This window comes from Helicoverpa zea, chromosome 31 (genome assembly GCF_022581195.2).
Source record: "Helicoverpa zea isolate HzStark_Cry1AcR chromosome 31, ilHelZeax1.1, whole genome shotgun sequence".
Lineage (NCBI taxonomy): Eukaryota > Metazoa > Arthropoda > Insecta > Lepidoptera > Noctuidae > Helicoverpa > Helicoverpa zea.
The window spans coordinates 12550294-12568614 of NC_061482.1; the positions used below are offsets into that span (position 1 = coordinate 12550294).

An 18321-nucleotide genomic window follows, 5' to 3' on the forward strand; every position below is an offset into this window, starting at 1 on the left:
GGAAGTAGTTCCCTTCCCAAGCAAAATCGTGAAGAACAGCCAGTACATGAATAAAATTCGTTCCATAAATTTTATTGGCAATTGGTTCCGCGTACTTAGGTAATTCTGTAAACGTGCCGTCATTGGGACCATTTCGTCGCCAATTCATCCGTCTTTTCAAGTCTTCTTTTGACTTCTCAAACACAAAGTCAATTCGAAGAAATTTTATATTTCTATAAAAGGCTTTATTTATCCTCTTTTCATGAATGGACAAATTAAAAGCAGGGTTTCGGTCTTTTGAGAAAAGTTGACACGGAATACTGAATTCGAGGTAGGCAGGTAGTACTCTAATTGCAATATGTCTGACATAATCGAATAACATTTCTGTGAGATCGTACTTCAGCGAAGCTTACGAAACTGACATGAACAAAAAGCGCCATACATTCTGTTACCATGTTCGAACACATATATCCAGTTTTTCCTCATAGTAATCCTGGCAGGTTCAAATGGCACGTGCGTTTATTTCCTCGTACAACCTAAAAATATTTAATATATATGTAAGAAGGACGTTTTCTTGTCGCGCTTACGATCCATGTCTCAACTTTACTAGGCACTCATTCTCCGAATTTACATGTGAAAGTATAAAAAGATTTGTACTCTAGGTCCTTGCTTTTATTTGAACGTCGCTTCAGGAAAGCTAACGTAATATTTTAGAGCTAGTTATGGTTGCTGTATATTTATATCAGCCCCTTTTTGCTCGTAAAAGGGAATGAACAAGTTTGAGTATACATACGTATAAGCTTTTTCTTTTACAAATACATGTAATGACATATTTATACATGGGACGGTTTGTTTCGGAATTCAGCCCCTCGGAATTGTTTGAGAAATATGGTTACACTTACTCGCGCAAATGTGTGCTTAAAACGTTTTTTGACACGTTCCTACGTAATGTAATGAATGATAGGATTTGGTTATGTTACGTGTGAATTTTGATGAAGGTGGTTAAAAGCTTAACTAATAAAAACTCTTCTCTCAGTCTGTCTATCGTGCTTTGGCACCAAACCTACAGAACCGATTTAAATGGGTACTAGCGCACCTAATACTTAACATACAACCTGCATGTATACCCACACATAATATGTTGAAGTTACAAACAATAATTTCCTTTCAATACTCAAAATCAGTTCCATATAGTTATTAGTATTACACAGCAACAGGCATGGGGGTGAAGCGAACATCTGGCGATGATGGGATGTTTATTTATATCCCGGCCGGAACTAGTGTGCTACCAGCCCACATCCGGCCACGCGTGCGCACACCGCCTAATATGGCCACTAACATTACATGAAAAAAAAAACTTGATAAAACTAAAAATAGGTATACCATCGCGAATGTTCTTAGCCTCCAACATTTTATATGGACTCTTCATTATATTTAAATGAATAGTACTTACTTACTATGTAAAACTTCCAAAATAAATTGTAACTGACCTAAATGAAATAACTACACAGTCTACTTTTCCTGTCTTCGCGAAGAAATCTCGTGACCATTTTCAGCTCTAATTATCTCCGTTAATTAGGGAAATAGTTAGAGGTCGGTAGATCTTTTAAAAGCGAGAAATTCCCTTTTATTTAATACTTACATTTGCAAAAGTTAATGGGGTTTACGGGATTTCGAGTAAATATAGAACATAGATATCATCTTACCTTTCTTTTCGTAAATTAAAATTTAGTATCGCCGGGTCTGTGGGTCTCGGACACTCGGCCTCGTGGACGAGGGAGGATATCATTCAACTTCTAATGTCTAAAGAGGGCAGGTGCTACTTCTAATGACGGTCATTCTGTTCCGAAGGCATTTGGCTAACTGACAATAGTTTTTGACTTCCCCAAAAGAGGCTCTGGACTACATTGAAACAAGAGCCAAAATGCGCCGAGGAGGCTCAATTTAGACCTTTTTTTATGCCCGATGTTTATCAAGGAGTTCGCCCGCTCTTTTGTTATGAGGGTGATATTCGAATTCATGTTTTTTTCTAATACCATTGACGAGCACATGGCATCCTTGCATCTGCCGTTACAATGAAAGGTTTTTGAGTTTTTTTCCGCCGCCAGGTATAATCTTTCTCCGATTGTGTGTGTATACCGACGCAGAAAAAAGCAGTTTCGGTAATTATAGAGTATTCACTTGGTTTATAGGCGCGTGTTGCAGCCTCGGCAGATGTTACATTAATAAGGGAATTGGTGGTTCGCTATCATAAGACAATCGGTGCCTTTTGCCCATATGGAAAATACATTAAAACTTCATAAATAGCTACTGAATTTTTTATAGAATCTTAGATCTTTTAAGAATCGTATAAATTAAACGGCCAGGGCACATGGTGTACCTCAAACCGCCCTGCCCCGCCCTTCCCGAAAACCGAAGTCCAATAAAATATAATTTACATTTAAACTTCTTTGAAAAAAGCAATTCAGCGCTCTCCCCAAATTGTTAATTTTAATAATGCCTCCGAAATGCTGCTCTCTATCCCCCGCGTTTCGAGATTATTACCGCCATAAAAAACTGCTGTACTACAATCCGTTTTAATGTCTGCAAAAGTAACAAATCGACTCTATGGCATAGGCAAGCGCTAACGAGTGCTAGCTGACAAAGTTAATTGGAAACATACTACTTTTTATGAGTGAAACTCACATGCCTGTAAAGTAGGGCGCACCGCAGCGATTACGCGGTTTATTTTTGACACATCTGCGTGTCTTAATTATTTAATTTGCGTAATGAGCGTGTCACTAATATTAAATTACTCCAAGTGGGTGTCAAGTTTAACAAAGCGTAGTTTTCAGAGGCAACGTCGAATGTTCAAAGGGCTTGCAAGTGCGCGGCGTGGAGAGGGAGACATACGTTGTGAACTGTTTACACGGACCAGTAATTTCCTGGACACTTTATTAAAAACTCATTTTAGTCAATTTTTCAAAATTAATTGAACTGCTAGATAATTAAGATCATTTTCAATATTTCTATCAAAGTGAATATTAGCTTCATACGAGATTACACGTGCACGTTTAATTGCTAATAGAAGGAAATAAAAAAGTAGCAGGTAATAGAAAATTATCTCTATGTGAAGCATAAAATCTATTTTTAGCAGCGTTTATTGAATTCGCTTATGTTAGTCTGTTGTTGGCTTGTTTGGGATCAATCTTTGATGATAATTAACATCACTTCCTGGCTTGAAGAGACTTGAACTTCTGATGAACATGAATTCATTTTTATATCAATTGCGATAATCATTTGTTCCGTCGGTAAATTTGAAAAAAAGCTCGCAATAAATTGAATGGTTTTAGAACCTAAATTGTATTGCAAATGTCGATTCCGCAAACATAATTTGTCTCCGTCCACCATGCTGATTTCGTAAACAACATGAATCAAAATTAACCTAAATCGTGTATCTAGTTAAGTAGTTGTGCAAACGATAAACTATTGACATTATTATATCCGGTATTTGATATGGCAAGATAAAAATACCTACCTTTGCTTACATTTGGGAAGTAATTTGTTATCTTCCCTAAATAAATATTTAACTGTTGAACGTTCGGCACGGTACCTTTTAGTAAATATGGATATTTTATTGATAAACTATCGATAATTCGATATATCAGTTCTAAGTAAAAACTTTGAACCAGGACTGACTAAAATAGATGTACCTACATTTGATAAAGGAATTTTGTGGCTTTTTTAAATAGGTCAGCTTTTTATTTGTCAATTAGTGTTCCCTGCTCACATGTAATATAATATCTGGAACAAAATATATCTTCTGTTTTGTTATAATATTTTTTGCTCAGCTCAGCTTCAGTGGTTTACTTCATTTGCAAGTAGGTAATTTTTCAGCAATTCTGCTGGCACGAAACTTTCCAGATCATGTACAATATCTTCTAAAACGTGTACTTTTCTCAAACTACATCAGTTTCAGTTCCACCCTAATCTCACCATGTAAACAGTACTCGTTCGGTGTACATATAAATGTGTACATTTCGTCTAAATCAGTCGACGCGTGATTAATTCACAAACATTATTTCAAAACTAGGTATTAATAAATGCAAATGCCAGTTATTGCACGTCAAATACAGAACAAACTATTGATCAATTTCAAGTAATTTTAGGTTTAATCGTAATTATAATATCAACTAACTACGTCATAAGTTTAGAAAATAAACCTACAGGAACTGAACACTTAACAAAACCTGACCGAACCCTTTGAGAATATTTTAGATTAGATTCAACCAATGTAATCGCCCCTTTATGCTTAAGACAAGGAGCGTAACGTGGAATATCGTTGTAGAAAAGGGCTTAAACTTAGGGCGGCCACAAACATTCGGAATGACTTTCTGATTTAAGAATCAATCCACCTCACTTAAGTATGTTTCTGACCTGCGTCTTGAATTTGCAATCTGAAAAAAATCTGAACGTTAATATTTGCATACGTATATGTGAGTCAACTTACAAACACCGGAATAAGATTTAAACCTCATTTGCTATTTCTTTTGATAAGAGACTACTACTACTACTACTACTAGACACTAGTGTGAGGCACGCCGTATAGTTTATAAATTAAGAAACAGAATACAGAAAGCCATTCCGTTTTTTTAACTAAACTGTGAAGATTCAGATAGTCGGTACGACTGTTTGAATACACCCTTAGTAGCCTGTTCTACAAACGGATTAAATAATTAATAATTTTGTAGAGGGTTGCCATATGGGATGTAGTGTAGATAATTATTATTAGTTAGGGATATTAGTGGAAGCGGAAGGGTCAGACAGTTAGGGATATTAGTGGAAGCGGAAGGGTCAGACAGGAGACACGGCGATGCCTGTGCGCTGTTGCATAACACTGCATCCTGCACGCTGTATGAGACACGCTTGTATAAACATTATAACTACTTATTGAAAATAAACATTTTTTCCTCATAAACACTAAGATATAAAAATGAACTAAGATTGATGGAGCTGCGAAAGTAGGAATGTATTTTTGTTGTCACGTTTTTATTTTGTTATCACCTTTGAATGAGCATGCATTTTTACAACTTAAAATCGAATTTAGGCAGCTCAAGCGCAATTTCACCCTCACCACATTTTTTCACCGACGTTTATATGACTTTACTTACAAGTAAAGTAGATGAAGTAACTAAGGAAAGTGTAAAGTCCTTAGTTACTTTATTTGAATGCTGTATCTTACATTATTTACTAACCAGTCCTGTTCAACAGGAAAACTGCTGCCATCCACGTGACGAACAACCACGAGCGGAATGAGAAGGCGACTCTGCAATGGGCCAAGCGCTCCATGGAAGAGATTCGCGTGGAAATGCGTGAGCTGGAAGAGAGTGTGAACAACTCCGTGCTGCTGCGTCAACTGCATATCATTCGTAATGAGGTCAGTACAGGACACTAGCTGTTTGTCGCGGTTTTAGTTGCCGGATATAGAAACTACTTCCACAACTGGGCAAAATATAATCACGCAAGCATAGTGTGGCTTACCAACATTAAAAAAAACACATCAGTTCAGTAGTTAGGGGTACAAAAAAAATATTTAAAAAAAAATTCAAACATAGATCAATTAAAAAGACAATTTGTTCCGATGTTCCATGAATAGTGAGTTCATGAGTTCCATAGTACCTACTTAGGTACTTATCTCATCATTATCAACACGTATTCTGTGCCTTAGGCAAATACTTTTCCAAACCAACTATTTACATATATCACCCAATCGTTATAAAAGCATCAAGCCTCATTTCTGAACCATATTGATATAGTTGTATTAACTCCATTGATTCCCACCCCACCGTCCATTATGTCAGAAATACTTCCAGTCAAAAGAAGTTTCCTCAGACATAAGAAAGACTATTATTTATTAAGATTCCACATCTCGTATGCGGTTAACGTTGTACGCCTCCTTTAATAATTAAGGCGGTCATTCAGTATTCTCTTTCAGCATATTTTTTATTCTTTCGCAGTTAAAACAAGCGTTAAGTGAAACGTCGGATCTGGCCCAGTTGGCCCGTACTCAGGAAGCTCGCATTGACAAGTTGGACAGCGAAGTTGGTCGCATGAAGTATGAGGGTCAGCAGATGAGGACCTTGATTGCTGAGCAGCGAACTCATATCAGCAAGCTGTCGAAGGAGGTAAGTCTCTATAGTACATTACAATTTCAGTATATTGCGAGGATTTGCAGCCTGCGTGTAGCGAGAATCCTTTCATATTCATATCGTTTATTGCATTCCATGATGTACATATAATGCTACAATGCAATATGAGGTGGAAATATCAAATATAGTAGCAGTTATGTGCACTGATGGGCACAGCCCACAGCAAATAGTACTTGGAAGAGGGAAAAGCGTTCTATGTCGACCTTTGATCTGATGGTTAGGTAATAATTGAATGAGCTACGTTCAGTACTAAGTACACAAAGGATGGAAGGAAAGACTACGAATCGCAGTTAATGAAACTTGGTGAATGGACAATTGAACATCGAATGGAAAACAAATGAATATCACAACAGAACAGCGCTTCCTAATAATTTGTTATTAAAAATACCGATGAATATTTTCGACATATGAAGCATACCGATGCACTTCAGTTCCCATGCAATCATTTGCAAAATATGAATACCACTGCTTGTGGAATTCGGTTATAAAATTTCAAAAGCTCGAATCCTAATTAGCGCTACCGATGGAAAACCCAATGTTGGTGAATCATTTTACCTATTACATAATTGGAAATATTTAATTAATCCTTTGTGGATTCGAGTAAGCACTTATAGATATTATTCGAATATCAGCACAGATTGGTGGTACCTTCACTCGCAAGTGAGATTGGAATGAGAATTTAAATTGTGTATCAAAGAAGAATTTTATCACTGCCAGTTACTTAGCGATTCATTCTCAACTAGTACTGCTATCAAAAATAAGAAAGAAAATATAAATAGTATTTACATTATCTTATAAAAACTTTTTAATATTCAGTCTAAGCCAAACGAAGCTACGTACTGATATTTGAACTCATATTAATATTGTGGAAGATACGCAAACCGCCGGCGCCGGCGAACGCAAATGTTATGAAGCAAACTTCTGCTGCACTTACTTATTCTGTAACAACACCTAGAAAGGTGCTAATAATACAGAAAACATGCATATATTCCTGTTTGATATTTTCTAAAATCTCTTCTAAATATAGCTTACTCTGAAAGTTTTCAAGGAAAATTGTTTAGGCAAGTTCGACAGGCAAGTAATTACTTAATGAATTCGGCCGCCTCGAGAACTCCACTGCGTACTTCATAAACGCTGGTGATATACATGAACAGCAATTTGCTCCCTAAATAGTACGATGATAACATTTTAATATTATTACGCGTACCGCTCGGGTAATCATGCGCAAAAGGTATAGCTCCATTACGACGCCAACCCTACGGTTGCCTAAGATTTCTCAGAATTTCTTTAACGGTACCGCCCTCACTTCTGAAGAGAGCTTCACGCAACCAAATTGGACCATAAAAATACTTATTCCGGGATTTGTTTAGAGAAACTAGACACTCAGGTATTTACGTGTCTGCGAATTTGTTGAAATAGCGGTCTATTCTATTATTAGGTCCGTTGTAAATAGTGCGATTACATCTCGCTGCATTTGTTGACGCCGACGGAAATGAAAAAGCTTCGAGTGGAAATGTACGGGAGGAAATTAGGCAGCCGCGCTCGGAGAGGGGTGGGGGGGGGGTTGGTGCTTTAGGCCCAAATTAAAAGTATTGTTGGAGTTCGGACTGCATCGGCTAGTTGATATCTAAGGTAGATTTCAGGCTTTGATCCATTCACTTTGTGGTTTGTATTCAGTGAAAGCTTGGAGGGATGGATAAAGCGGGTTTGCTAACGAAGACAATATCAATTTGTGGGCACGCGGCCACCATGTAATGAACTAGGCATGGAGTCGGCATTGTCGCTCCTACTCAGTCGCTGTACTTCGTGAATGGCATACAGACGGACCCGACGCCTTGTTAATCCGTGTATAGGACGAAAGGAGACTGTGAATATCTTCACGATACATATGTTATGTGCGGTAGTGTGTAGGGACGTAGATACTTGCTTAGTTAAGTAAAAGACCAAAGTTTGAAATATTAAGGCAATGACTCATAAAGGACATCATATAAAGTCCTACTTAATGTCCTGCCGTTTTAAGTTTCCCAGCTCTTCTTGTGAGTTAGATTTTCGAAAGGCAAAAGTACGTTTCAATTTAGGTACTCAGTGAACACCGGTTGTTTTAGTAGATAGCTAATATTTGTGTAGTACGCCGCAATTCAGTAGATAATGTAAGTATTTCTTACAGCGGCGAACACAAAGGAAACATAGCCTTGCATAACTTTATTTCATCGGTAACCTTATTAAGTTCCTATAACAAAAGCCGTAGTAGCTCATAACTAACATTACGGGATACATACAGAAGGGTATTGTAAACGGAATATAGAAAAATATAACCCTTTACTTAAGGAGTTTCTTTAATAATCTTTAATTCAGTTCTTTTTTGTGGGGGAACGTTAGTTGCGCAATTTTCCCTAAATTTATCGTTGGTTAGGATGATTCACGGTCCGGTTAGCGAGGATTACGGCCTTACATAATGTAACCGAGGGTTGTGAACATTGTAAAAGAACCCTTTCGGTATTTGCCAATTGTTGGTTTGACGGCGCTTATTACATTTCGGTAATCATGTTTGTGGCGGATAAAGGCGCGCTATAAGTAAAAGCTTTTTCAGTTGCTCGATATAATGGATATATACAGCTCCCTATATATATAAGTACGACATCATATTTTATACGTACAAGGGACATGTGGTGACAATTACACGACAGACGATTGAAAGTGACCGAACCTATTGGCTTTTGTTCTAAAATCAAAAAATTAAAAAAGCGCCATTTAAAAATAAAACAACCTGATTAAATAGCCATAGGTAAAGGGTCCAAACATCGTGATTAAGTTCGTTATTGGTTGAACACAATAACAGGTGGTATGTGTTCACGCTCGGTGATTATAACCGCCAACCGACGACCGTTGGTTGCGCCCACCACTTTTTACCGGTCGATATGCTTTTGAATTTAGAATAAAGTTAGAGAGTTGCCCGCTTGGAAAAAGTTCACATAACATAAACATAATAGGTTCTAATGGCTCCCAGCATGTTTGTAAAGGCTGGTAACACAACTTCTGTTTGGAACAACTTTTAAAACTGACGTTATCAATTCGACAAAATGTAGTGTTTTGTTTTATGTTTACCCGGTGTAATCGGAGCGCAGATTAAACGTGTGACACAATTGATCTCCTATTGTTTTATAAGTAGCGACATGCGAGTAGTCAAGGTTTTCCATGCAATGTTCAGTACTTTGACGTACATAAATGTCTATTCAGTTCTGTCTACTCAGCGAGTCTTTGGAAAAAAATCAAATTGCGTGCGATCATTTCTGAAATGTTCACAAAATTGCAACCCTTTGTGCTCGAAAACGTACACATTTTTTGGTGAAGTCTCGCAATAATAAACCAAACTACCCTTAGCATGTAAAACAAAAAAAAACCTGTATAATATTGATGTTCATTACTTTTTTTTTAATAAGGAATAACAATGATTGAGTATTAAAAAAATATACTATTACCTTAGTAAGAATCGTCCTATGATCGTCTCAAAATTCCCAAGGATCTTAAAATACAATAAAGATGCAGAAATCAATTAATAAATTCACAATTCAATTTAATTAATTGAATAGTTAAAAGCATGAGCTACCTGTAAACGTTTTATGATTGTTTTAGTGTCGCAAATTAAATTTAAAATTTGCTGTAAAGTAAACTCAGTCTTCGTACCAATTTAAATTACTTATGTATTTCTCATTGACTTTTATATTTGGAATTCAAAATATGCTACAGTTTTCAAAAGTCCTGTTTACTTTTTTGCAAAATTCATGCAATTACTATTTTGATGTTTTACATGCATTACACAAATACAGCTGCAAATTTGCTAGAAAGGAACTTCTAATATAAATAAATGATTAAAACAAATTATACTGTCTACACATATACGTAACATTGAACCATAACTTTAAAGATTCATTAAAAAAAAACTGAAGAAACTGAAAGAAATGTACTATTACATGTCCTTTAAAAACAGCGTCACCACGATAAACAGTACACTGTTTAAATAATACATAGAACACTACATCACAGGTCTATCTTATCTACAACCCTAGCTCGTTACCAGGTCCTAATTACTCAAAATTATTATTATAAGCATACGTGCCAAGGAAACTGGCGCGGAGCCAACTTGAAAGGCCCACAGATAAGTAATGGCCCATTCGCAGTGATTACATCTTGAAACTCGGCCGGCCATTGAGAGGTTCCTACGTTAGACTTGTTACCAGAATGTTGACGACACTGTTCTTGTTAGGTCATCAGGAAAAGGGGAAATAGGAGTGTCGTGCGCGTTTTAGAACGAAAAAATAGGTAAGATTCGAGAGTTTTGAGTCATTTTGGTTAAATATTGTTATTGGTATTTATTTACGAATTATTATGTTACAATCATGTGATTTTTACTTTTTTTTAATGGTTAAATATGATAGAGACACTCGGTAAAGCTGGCGGCTTTTGCACAGCTAATGGACGTAATTTAATTTCCATGTTCTTCAACTCCAACCATTAACCGAAATACGGTGTTTTATTAAAATTTATATTCAGAGAACAATGTTAAAATACCGATTTCGTACAAAATAATTGATATTGGATTTTTAATTGGTAACATGCATCTGCTTGACTAAAGGCTGTCTGTGAAAAAACAGTCGGAATATTATTTAACTCTCTCTCACGAATTTCAGATGTATTTTCACGATAACGGCGATATGCTTTTATTTCAAGAGTATTGGAAACCGAATTAAGTTGACGTGGAATTAAAGATTATGAACATGAATTGCTTTTCGCTGAAATATATGAATTGTTTTCGTTTGTTACACAAAACAACGGTTTGCGAACTGCTTTAATTGGTATTCTGAAATATTGGAAAAAGACGAAATATGAAGTTAATACTGTAGCATGATATCATTATGTCGTAGAGGAATAATTTACTACTATCGCATATTACATACAACTGGATCTTCTCATGAGGTTTTGCCGTAATCCAGTGAAACTATTATATTGAATTATATCATTTAGCGAGCATTGTGCCGCGGCTACAATTATATACAATAAATGCAGACATTAGTTGTCAGATTGTTAGTTGCGTTTTGTGGTCCGCTGATGCATTAAATTCCGAAATTCTGCTCACTAAGTCCTTGATGGATATTAAATATATTATGCAGCGTGCGGGACTGTGATACTGAAACCAGTTACTGTGCTGACATCTAGCTAATACATTAAACTACTTATCTATGTTCGAACCACAAACTGATATCATCGTTCATTACATTTGGTAGCTTTGTTTGCGGCTTAACATTTACTACCTCATATTATATTGTGTAATGTTCTGTATTTCTTTATGAATGTCGAACACAGCAGACAGTTTAATAAAGATCATACGACAGTAGGCACCTTTGTACACAATTTTGTAAAGAGACTTTCATTTTGAATACAATTATTATTTACTTTAAAAGTATTGTTCATCCTTTGTATCGACACATGTCTACGACGTTAATTGAGAGAAAAACGTTTTGCAACTTCTGTTTTGGCCAAAATAGCTGACACAAAGGACTTCGGTACAACGTGTGGTAAAACAAAGTCTGCCAACAAAAAATTTAAAGCGTATTTATCAGATAATTTCCGCGGGAACCATACAGTATTTGTACAACAGCGCCGTGAATAGGCACGGAGAGTACACTGTATGGTTTTCCGTTCACGGCGAAATTCACAATAACGCAACCGCATGACAAAGGCTCGGACGAGGGGAACAGAATTCCTATACAGCTAAAACAAATTGGAAACCTTAATCTGAGAAGGCTTTTGGTGAATCACAGGACTATTGTTGACGACCGTTCCCTAATAATATACAACGGCAAGTAAACTTTTAATGCTGTCTGATCGCTTTTTGTACTCGAGTAGGATCAAGTGATGAGAGGGATTAAATGGATTCTAACCCTTCTACAAGGTTAAGTAAAAGCTCTCGCGGTGAAGGCGATGTGCGTCGCGAACGGCAGCTCGAGACTATATGCCACACCAAAGTGATTACACGGGTGCTTTGTTTATACGAACCATGACAAAGTGAAGTCTGTTTTCATTGATATTTTACCTACTGCTAGTTTTATGGCACATCTGTTTCTGCACGATTTTCTTAATCCATAATTCAAGATGGCGGGCGGGAACAAATTAATGCATATTTGTAAAATTGAATTGTAAATGAAAAGTATGATATACAAGCGTTGTAATAGCATGAACAGCGTGTAATTTTACTAACTTGACTCTCGAATAGTTTATATGTGTAAGTTTATACCTTGATATGTATTTTCTATTTTATAATTGTAGTTTCATAGACATCCATCTGACGCAGGTGTCAAAATCGCTCTGATTTGCCATTTTGGGCACTGCATAGTCTGCAGTGCAGTTCAGTGTGGTAAGCTTTTTGTTCGGAACGTTCTATCTAGTACGTAGTACATATATATCGATGATACGAACTTATATTCTGCTTGGTGTACTTTTAAATCGGTAGGATTTATTATACTGAAATATGCTAGGTAAATAATTAATTTCATCACATAAAACAAAAATAAAAAGAACAACTAAAACTTCATAAATTAATGCGAGCTCTCCAGTTACGTAAAAATACGACATTATATTAACAAGAAATGAGTATGGCCACGTAGTGAGCAAACTTTCCCTGCTGCCATTTAATATTAATTCAATTTGCTTATAATGTACCAGTGTGTAGTCCAACCCACTTAATTTGTATAGGGAGGCCGTGAGAAACTAACTCCAAAAAGCCTGTGGGAACCACTCGGGCACATTCAAGGTAGCAAAAAGTGGGTGGACCTCACACAGTACTGCATGAAATCCGATCACCGCAAGTGATTAATTCATTAAGTAAAGCACTTTTTATAAACTAAGCGAGCTTCATCATTTTCGAATATTCCTTGAGTTCGATACTGTTTCAATTAATATGAATCGATTGATACTATACATACTTATTCATCGAATTTGCTTTAAACTACCAGTGTGTGGCTTTCGAGGTAGGTAGCTACAAACGTGGTTTTGACAAAATCCTGTTTTACTGAAATCAGGCTTAAACGATTTGATAGTATTCATATATTAATAGGATACCTATTATGAATGTTTGATAGCAAGGTGCTTAACACGACAATATTGGGTACTATAAAGTTTTGAGCTTTGAGTACTTTCCGTTGGTAGGTAAATTAATTCGAGTAAAACACGTGCTTTCGCAACAATAAAAAAGGAATTAAAAATTTCATTTTAGAGTGACTGAAGAAGGGCAGCTTCTTCAGTCACTCTAAAATGAAATTAAAAGGAGAGAACTAATAAAAGGAGAGAAGGCGGATCTTTATTCAGCATTTTTATATTAAAATTATGAAATTCCCGGAAAAGAGAAGAGAGAGTGTTTAAAAACTTAGTTAATGATTCTTTTAGATTTTTTTAGCTTCAACGGGAAGTTAGTCGGTCAGCGGGTTTTATTAATTATATCATGTGTCTATTCCTGACTTCGGTGTGTGAGGAGGTTGCTCGCGTGAAGGTCACGTTATTTTTAAAAAGCATAAATATTTTTACCTCCTTAACACGACACCGTATAATTTAATTGGACGATGCGATGGCACTAGGATTTTTCAAACATTTTGTACCAACTTTTAATCCCAGAACCCATGACATTTCATACAAACATGTCGAGAACAGTTTTGCAATATTTCCTACTTTGACTTTCGGACTGAACAAATAGAACATTTTCAATTGAAACCATTCAAAAGTTACCAAAAAGTAAATAAACAAGCGTTTACAGCTAAACATTTATTAATTTGCAAAGTTTGGTTATGCAATGCAATACGCGGAGTTTGCTATTTGCGCTGTTGATAGTTCGCGAGCACACGTTTGCCTGTGTTTTCATTTAGGTAATTTGTGTTATTATTTATTTTGTAAATACGCGCAGAAATTGCGTCAGTAACTTTTTTCCAACCAGGGCCTTACTTAAAAAACCTATCGGAAACGCATTAATAAGACTAAGACTACCTACTAGGCATGTACACTTGTACATCTGGCTAACCTTCAAACCAGAATGAGAAAACTTTGCCAAACTGGTCTCACTTCCGCGTCATTGAAGGACAGTCTGCCAATCGGGATATGCTTTGATTTGCTTTTTTATTTGCATACACTTTACACATGTCGGCCGATTTACGTGAATAATACGGCCGGATGCAGTCGCGACGAGTCAAAAACTATTCTTCGTGAGTGCAATTCGATGCACTGGGAACCTGTTGCAATGTCCGTAATTGGTCTGTAACTGGTCATTTGACGATGCAAATAAAAGAGGAACAAAGTACAAATTAAATCTGTGGTTGACGATAATAAATGGTAGGTATCACTACTATGCGCTTTTGTTTAGTGGTAATGATACGCACAAATTATGCCATGACTTAAAATACGAAAGGTATGTAGGTATATTTGTAACTATAATTCAGTTACAAAAAATATATAGTATAGTACAGATAAAGACATGCTAGTATCTACATTCACTTCCGATAAACTTAAAAAACTTTTGACAACGGGTGCAGCTGCAAGATTTAATTAAGTTTGGCTGGAAAAAATATCCAAAATATGACGTACAGATCTACAATATCGCTGGGCGTAGTATTGAATTGACAGAGCAATAAATCAAATTAATTCGAAGTTTAAATAAAATGTATTTTTCAGCTGGCTTCAAAAAATTGCAGGCTGTTATCATAAAAAATAATAATCACATGTATGGTCTGATCATTTTTGGTGCAGTTGGCAGTTACGTCATTCCATACATAAAATCGTATTTACCCTGAAAATTGACAGTGACAGCTGTCAAATTGCACAAAAAATTCGGTGCGACTCTACAAACTTACCTATACAGTAGATATAAAAGGATTTATTAATAAAATAGCAGTCTGCCAAATGCGTTTCTCAATTATGAACCATTTCACAAACTTCGGAGCTGAACAGAATACTAAAAACAATCGGAGGTAATTGCTTTATCGTCAACTATGTATTTTGCATTAATTCATTACAAAATTCATTGACAGCTGGAGTGGGATACAAGCTAGTCCTGAATCCAAATGTACCGAGTAATCAGGTTTTTATTTCATTACTGTTACGTTGAATTAAAGGTTTGTTTACCTTATTTTCTATTGTTGCACTATTTATATAAAAATAATAGAATAGCTAAATAATAAATAATTATTATGATAATATAATTAATTTTCTATTAACTACTGTGTCTGACTATTAGCTCAAACCCGTGGCTGAAGCTTATAAGTTATAGATCTACATATGTATATTTTTAACAAAAATCTTATTTTCTGGTTTCCAAAACCTTGGACAGTAAAGCAAAAAACAATACGCAAATATGGGCTGTAAATACAGAGTGTAGCCAAAATATACAGCTGTACCAATCTCATGAAAGCTGTTAGGTTTTAAAATAAATAATAGATGTTCAATATAGGATTTCATATAGCGAATAGGGAAAACCGTATCTCGGAAACAACGGTACCTATAAAAAAACCCGATATTTTATTTGTATCTCAAATAACATGCATTTTAGATGCGGGTATCCTACAATTTAGATTTTTGGTTTAAATCCTCATGTTACAAAAGTTATTCAGTTTTTGCAGTCGAGTATGCACTATTCTGTTAAATATTTATACCGGTTCAACCAGTAAGCTGACACGGACGTAACTGACTTACAGGCTTTATTAACTTTTAAAATGTTATTCTTGCCAATTTTTAAAGTCATTTAAAATAATAACTTAAAATAAAAATTAAAAACTTTAAGCTGGTAAGGTACTTATGCTTGTAACGTTCCTTACCTAGGTTTTTTTGACATCTCTTTGTCTGCACTATAAAGAGCCTCTTAGTTTTCCGACAAGACAAAGCAAAATTAAAAGGTTTCATACTTCAATAAAACGCATTAGAAACCATACATTATTAAAATGACGTCGACAAAATATTTAATAATTGAGCGTACTTAATTCAACGTTCGCTTTTCTCTCTAAAATAATACTGTTAAAGTCTCAAAATGATATTGAAAGCTAGCTTACAGTTTACCGAGGTAATTACGAGTGTTACAAGCATTAGCTTTATTCTCGGAAAAGGCGTCCAGAGAACTGAGAATTACATTATTATTTTCACCGCACATATATGTTATGTTAGAAGCCAAAATGCTTTTCCTAATGGATATAATGATGTGGATCACGTGTTAATAATGTTACCTCTATATAACACTTAGAATATTGTATAGCTGCTACAATTTGATTTTCAATCGTTAAAACCGACATGATTCATTTATAAATTAATTATGAAATGAACTTTATTAGAAGCAATTATAATATTAGTGATTGTTTTCTAAACTCGAAACTACACTTTTAAGTTACCTATAATCGTACCTATTACAACTAGGTAGGATCGATATAGTCGTGGCACACACACGCAGTGTGCACGCCTACGAGTAATACAATAAAACCAAAGAATGTAGTTCACATAAACTTTATGTATAAATTAATGTAGCAAAACCATATTAAAGTCAACTTTTATACTTTTTATAAAATTATAATTGTCAGTTTCTCCATCTGCTACAATATAATGTAGCCACTCGAAATACAAAATAGCATGTCGTCCTTAGGTGGTTTCCGAGCGGTCACACCAGGTGTCGTGCATCCCTAAGTGAGAAGGTTTCCATTATCGTGTCCACCACTCGATGACCAAAACAGGCCGTATATTAATTTATGCCCAAAGTATAGATCGGTAGCAGCTTTCAACTTGGCATCGTAAAACGAGCACCTTTTGTAGCCCCCAGCAAAAACACGGAAGTATAACTGCAACTGCTGATGATACGTCTGCGTGATATAATTAACAAAAACAGTCCCCTTTGTCTTTAATTTAATGAGCCGTACGAAATTGGCACGTTTTCATTACAAGTCTCAAGCCAAGTCTCGGCAGAAGGAAAATAATAAAGGAACACCGGTACTCAAAAAGTTCGCGAGCAGCAGTATCAGATATATAATTTTTTCATTATTTAAAGGACAATGATTACATTTTTATCTATACTAATGAAAAAATAATAGCTGTTATGAAGCGAGTGTCCTGTCGTAACTCCGATCATGTTATCAAGTAAAGTGGAGGAGAACTCGGCTTAGTGGTTATTACACTTTGTTGAATCCTGAAGGGAATCGGCATTATGTGAAAGTTTATTTATGGGAATAAAAAGTGCACGTGTGGATGCAGTGGACAGTGGACGCGCTCCGACTCGCCAGGATTGAGGCGAGCTCCCGCGCGGAACAGGTTCTGGCGGACCACGTTAATTACACGCGACGAACATCTGAGCAGATGTGCCGGTCACTCAATTTGCTTTGCATAACTCATCTTCAACATAAAGAGTTTGTTGTTTTCCTCCGCAATTGGACATAATACCCGATGTTTATGTAGAGCTCGCTGTATTCATGCGAATAATTCAGCTCAAAAAATAAAAGCTCCTTTCTTCTAATGATTCCAGAAAAATATTTTTTAAACAAATTAAGCCTTCATACAAAGCTCTGTTTTAAAGAGGATTTCCGTTTATAATATTTTAGGGATTCGGATTTAACATGGAAAAAACTACTAGCATTTTCTCATGACCTTATTCTTTCGCATGATGGTAAACATTAGTGAATGCAAAGCTGAAGGGGCACGAGTTGTATACGGCCTACGCCAAGTTTGAATATTCGCGTGAAGTTTTGCATGCGAAATCTTTCGTTACAAGCGAAGTCTAATAGCAAGTATGTTTGCGCGAAATGGCAGAACTACAATATAGGCTTTAAGGGCTTAACCTTAAGGGTCACGCAAATACGAGTGAAGAAAAAACTTGTTCGAACGGCATGAATATTCCGGGTGTCGCGTCGCTGTGTTGCCGCATCGCAACATCGCCACCCGTCACAATCTTCATTAGCATTCTGTCTCTCCCTTTTTGTCTCTCATTTCGTCTCCTTTACAATTTTACCTTGTCTCTCTGAATTTTTCATGCATGTTTTTGTTAGAGGAAGAAAGTGGATTACAAGACGAAATATCCTAATATAAATATTTGGGACAGACTTGACACACTGAATAGATAATGTGGCTAGTTTGTGCGAACCTTGGA

General features: G+C 36.0%; 1 protein-coding gene across 1 annotated transcript in view; it reads left to right on the top strand.

The window, feature by feature from the left end:
- Positions 1-18321, top strand: part of LOC124645293 (protein scabrous-like) — a 29575-nt gene that overhangs the window by 6725 nt on the left and 4529 nt on the right. The window contains exons 2-3 of the mRNA XM_047185094.1: positions 5230-5395; positions 5976-6143. Of these exons, the coding sequence (XP_047041050.1) occupies positions 5230-5395; positions 5976-6143 (334 nt within the window). The remainder of the gene's footprint in view (positions 1-5229; positions 5396-5975; positions 6144-18321) is intronic.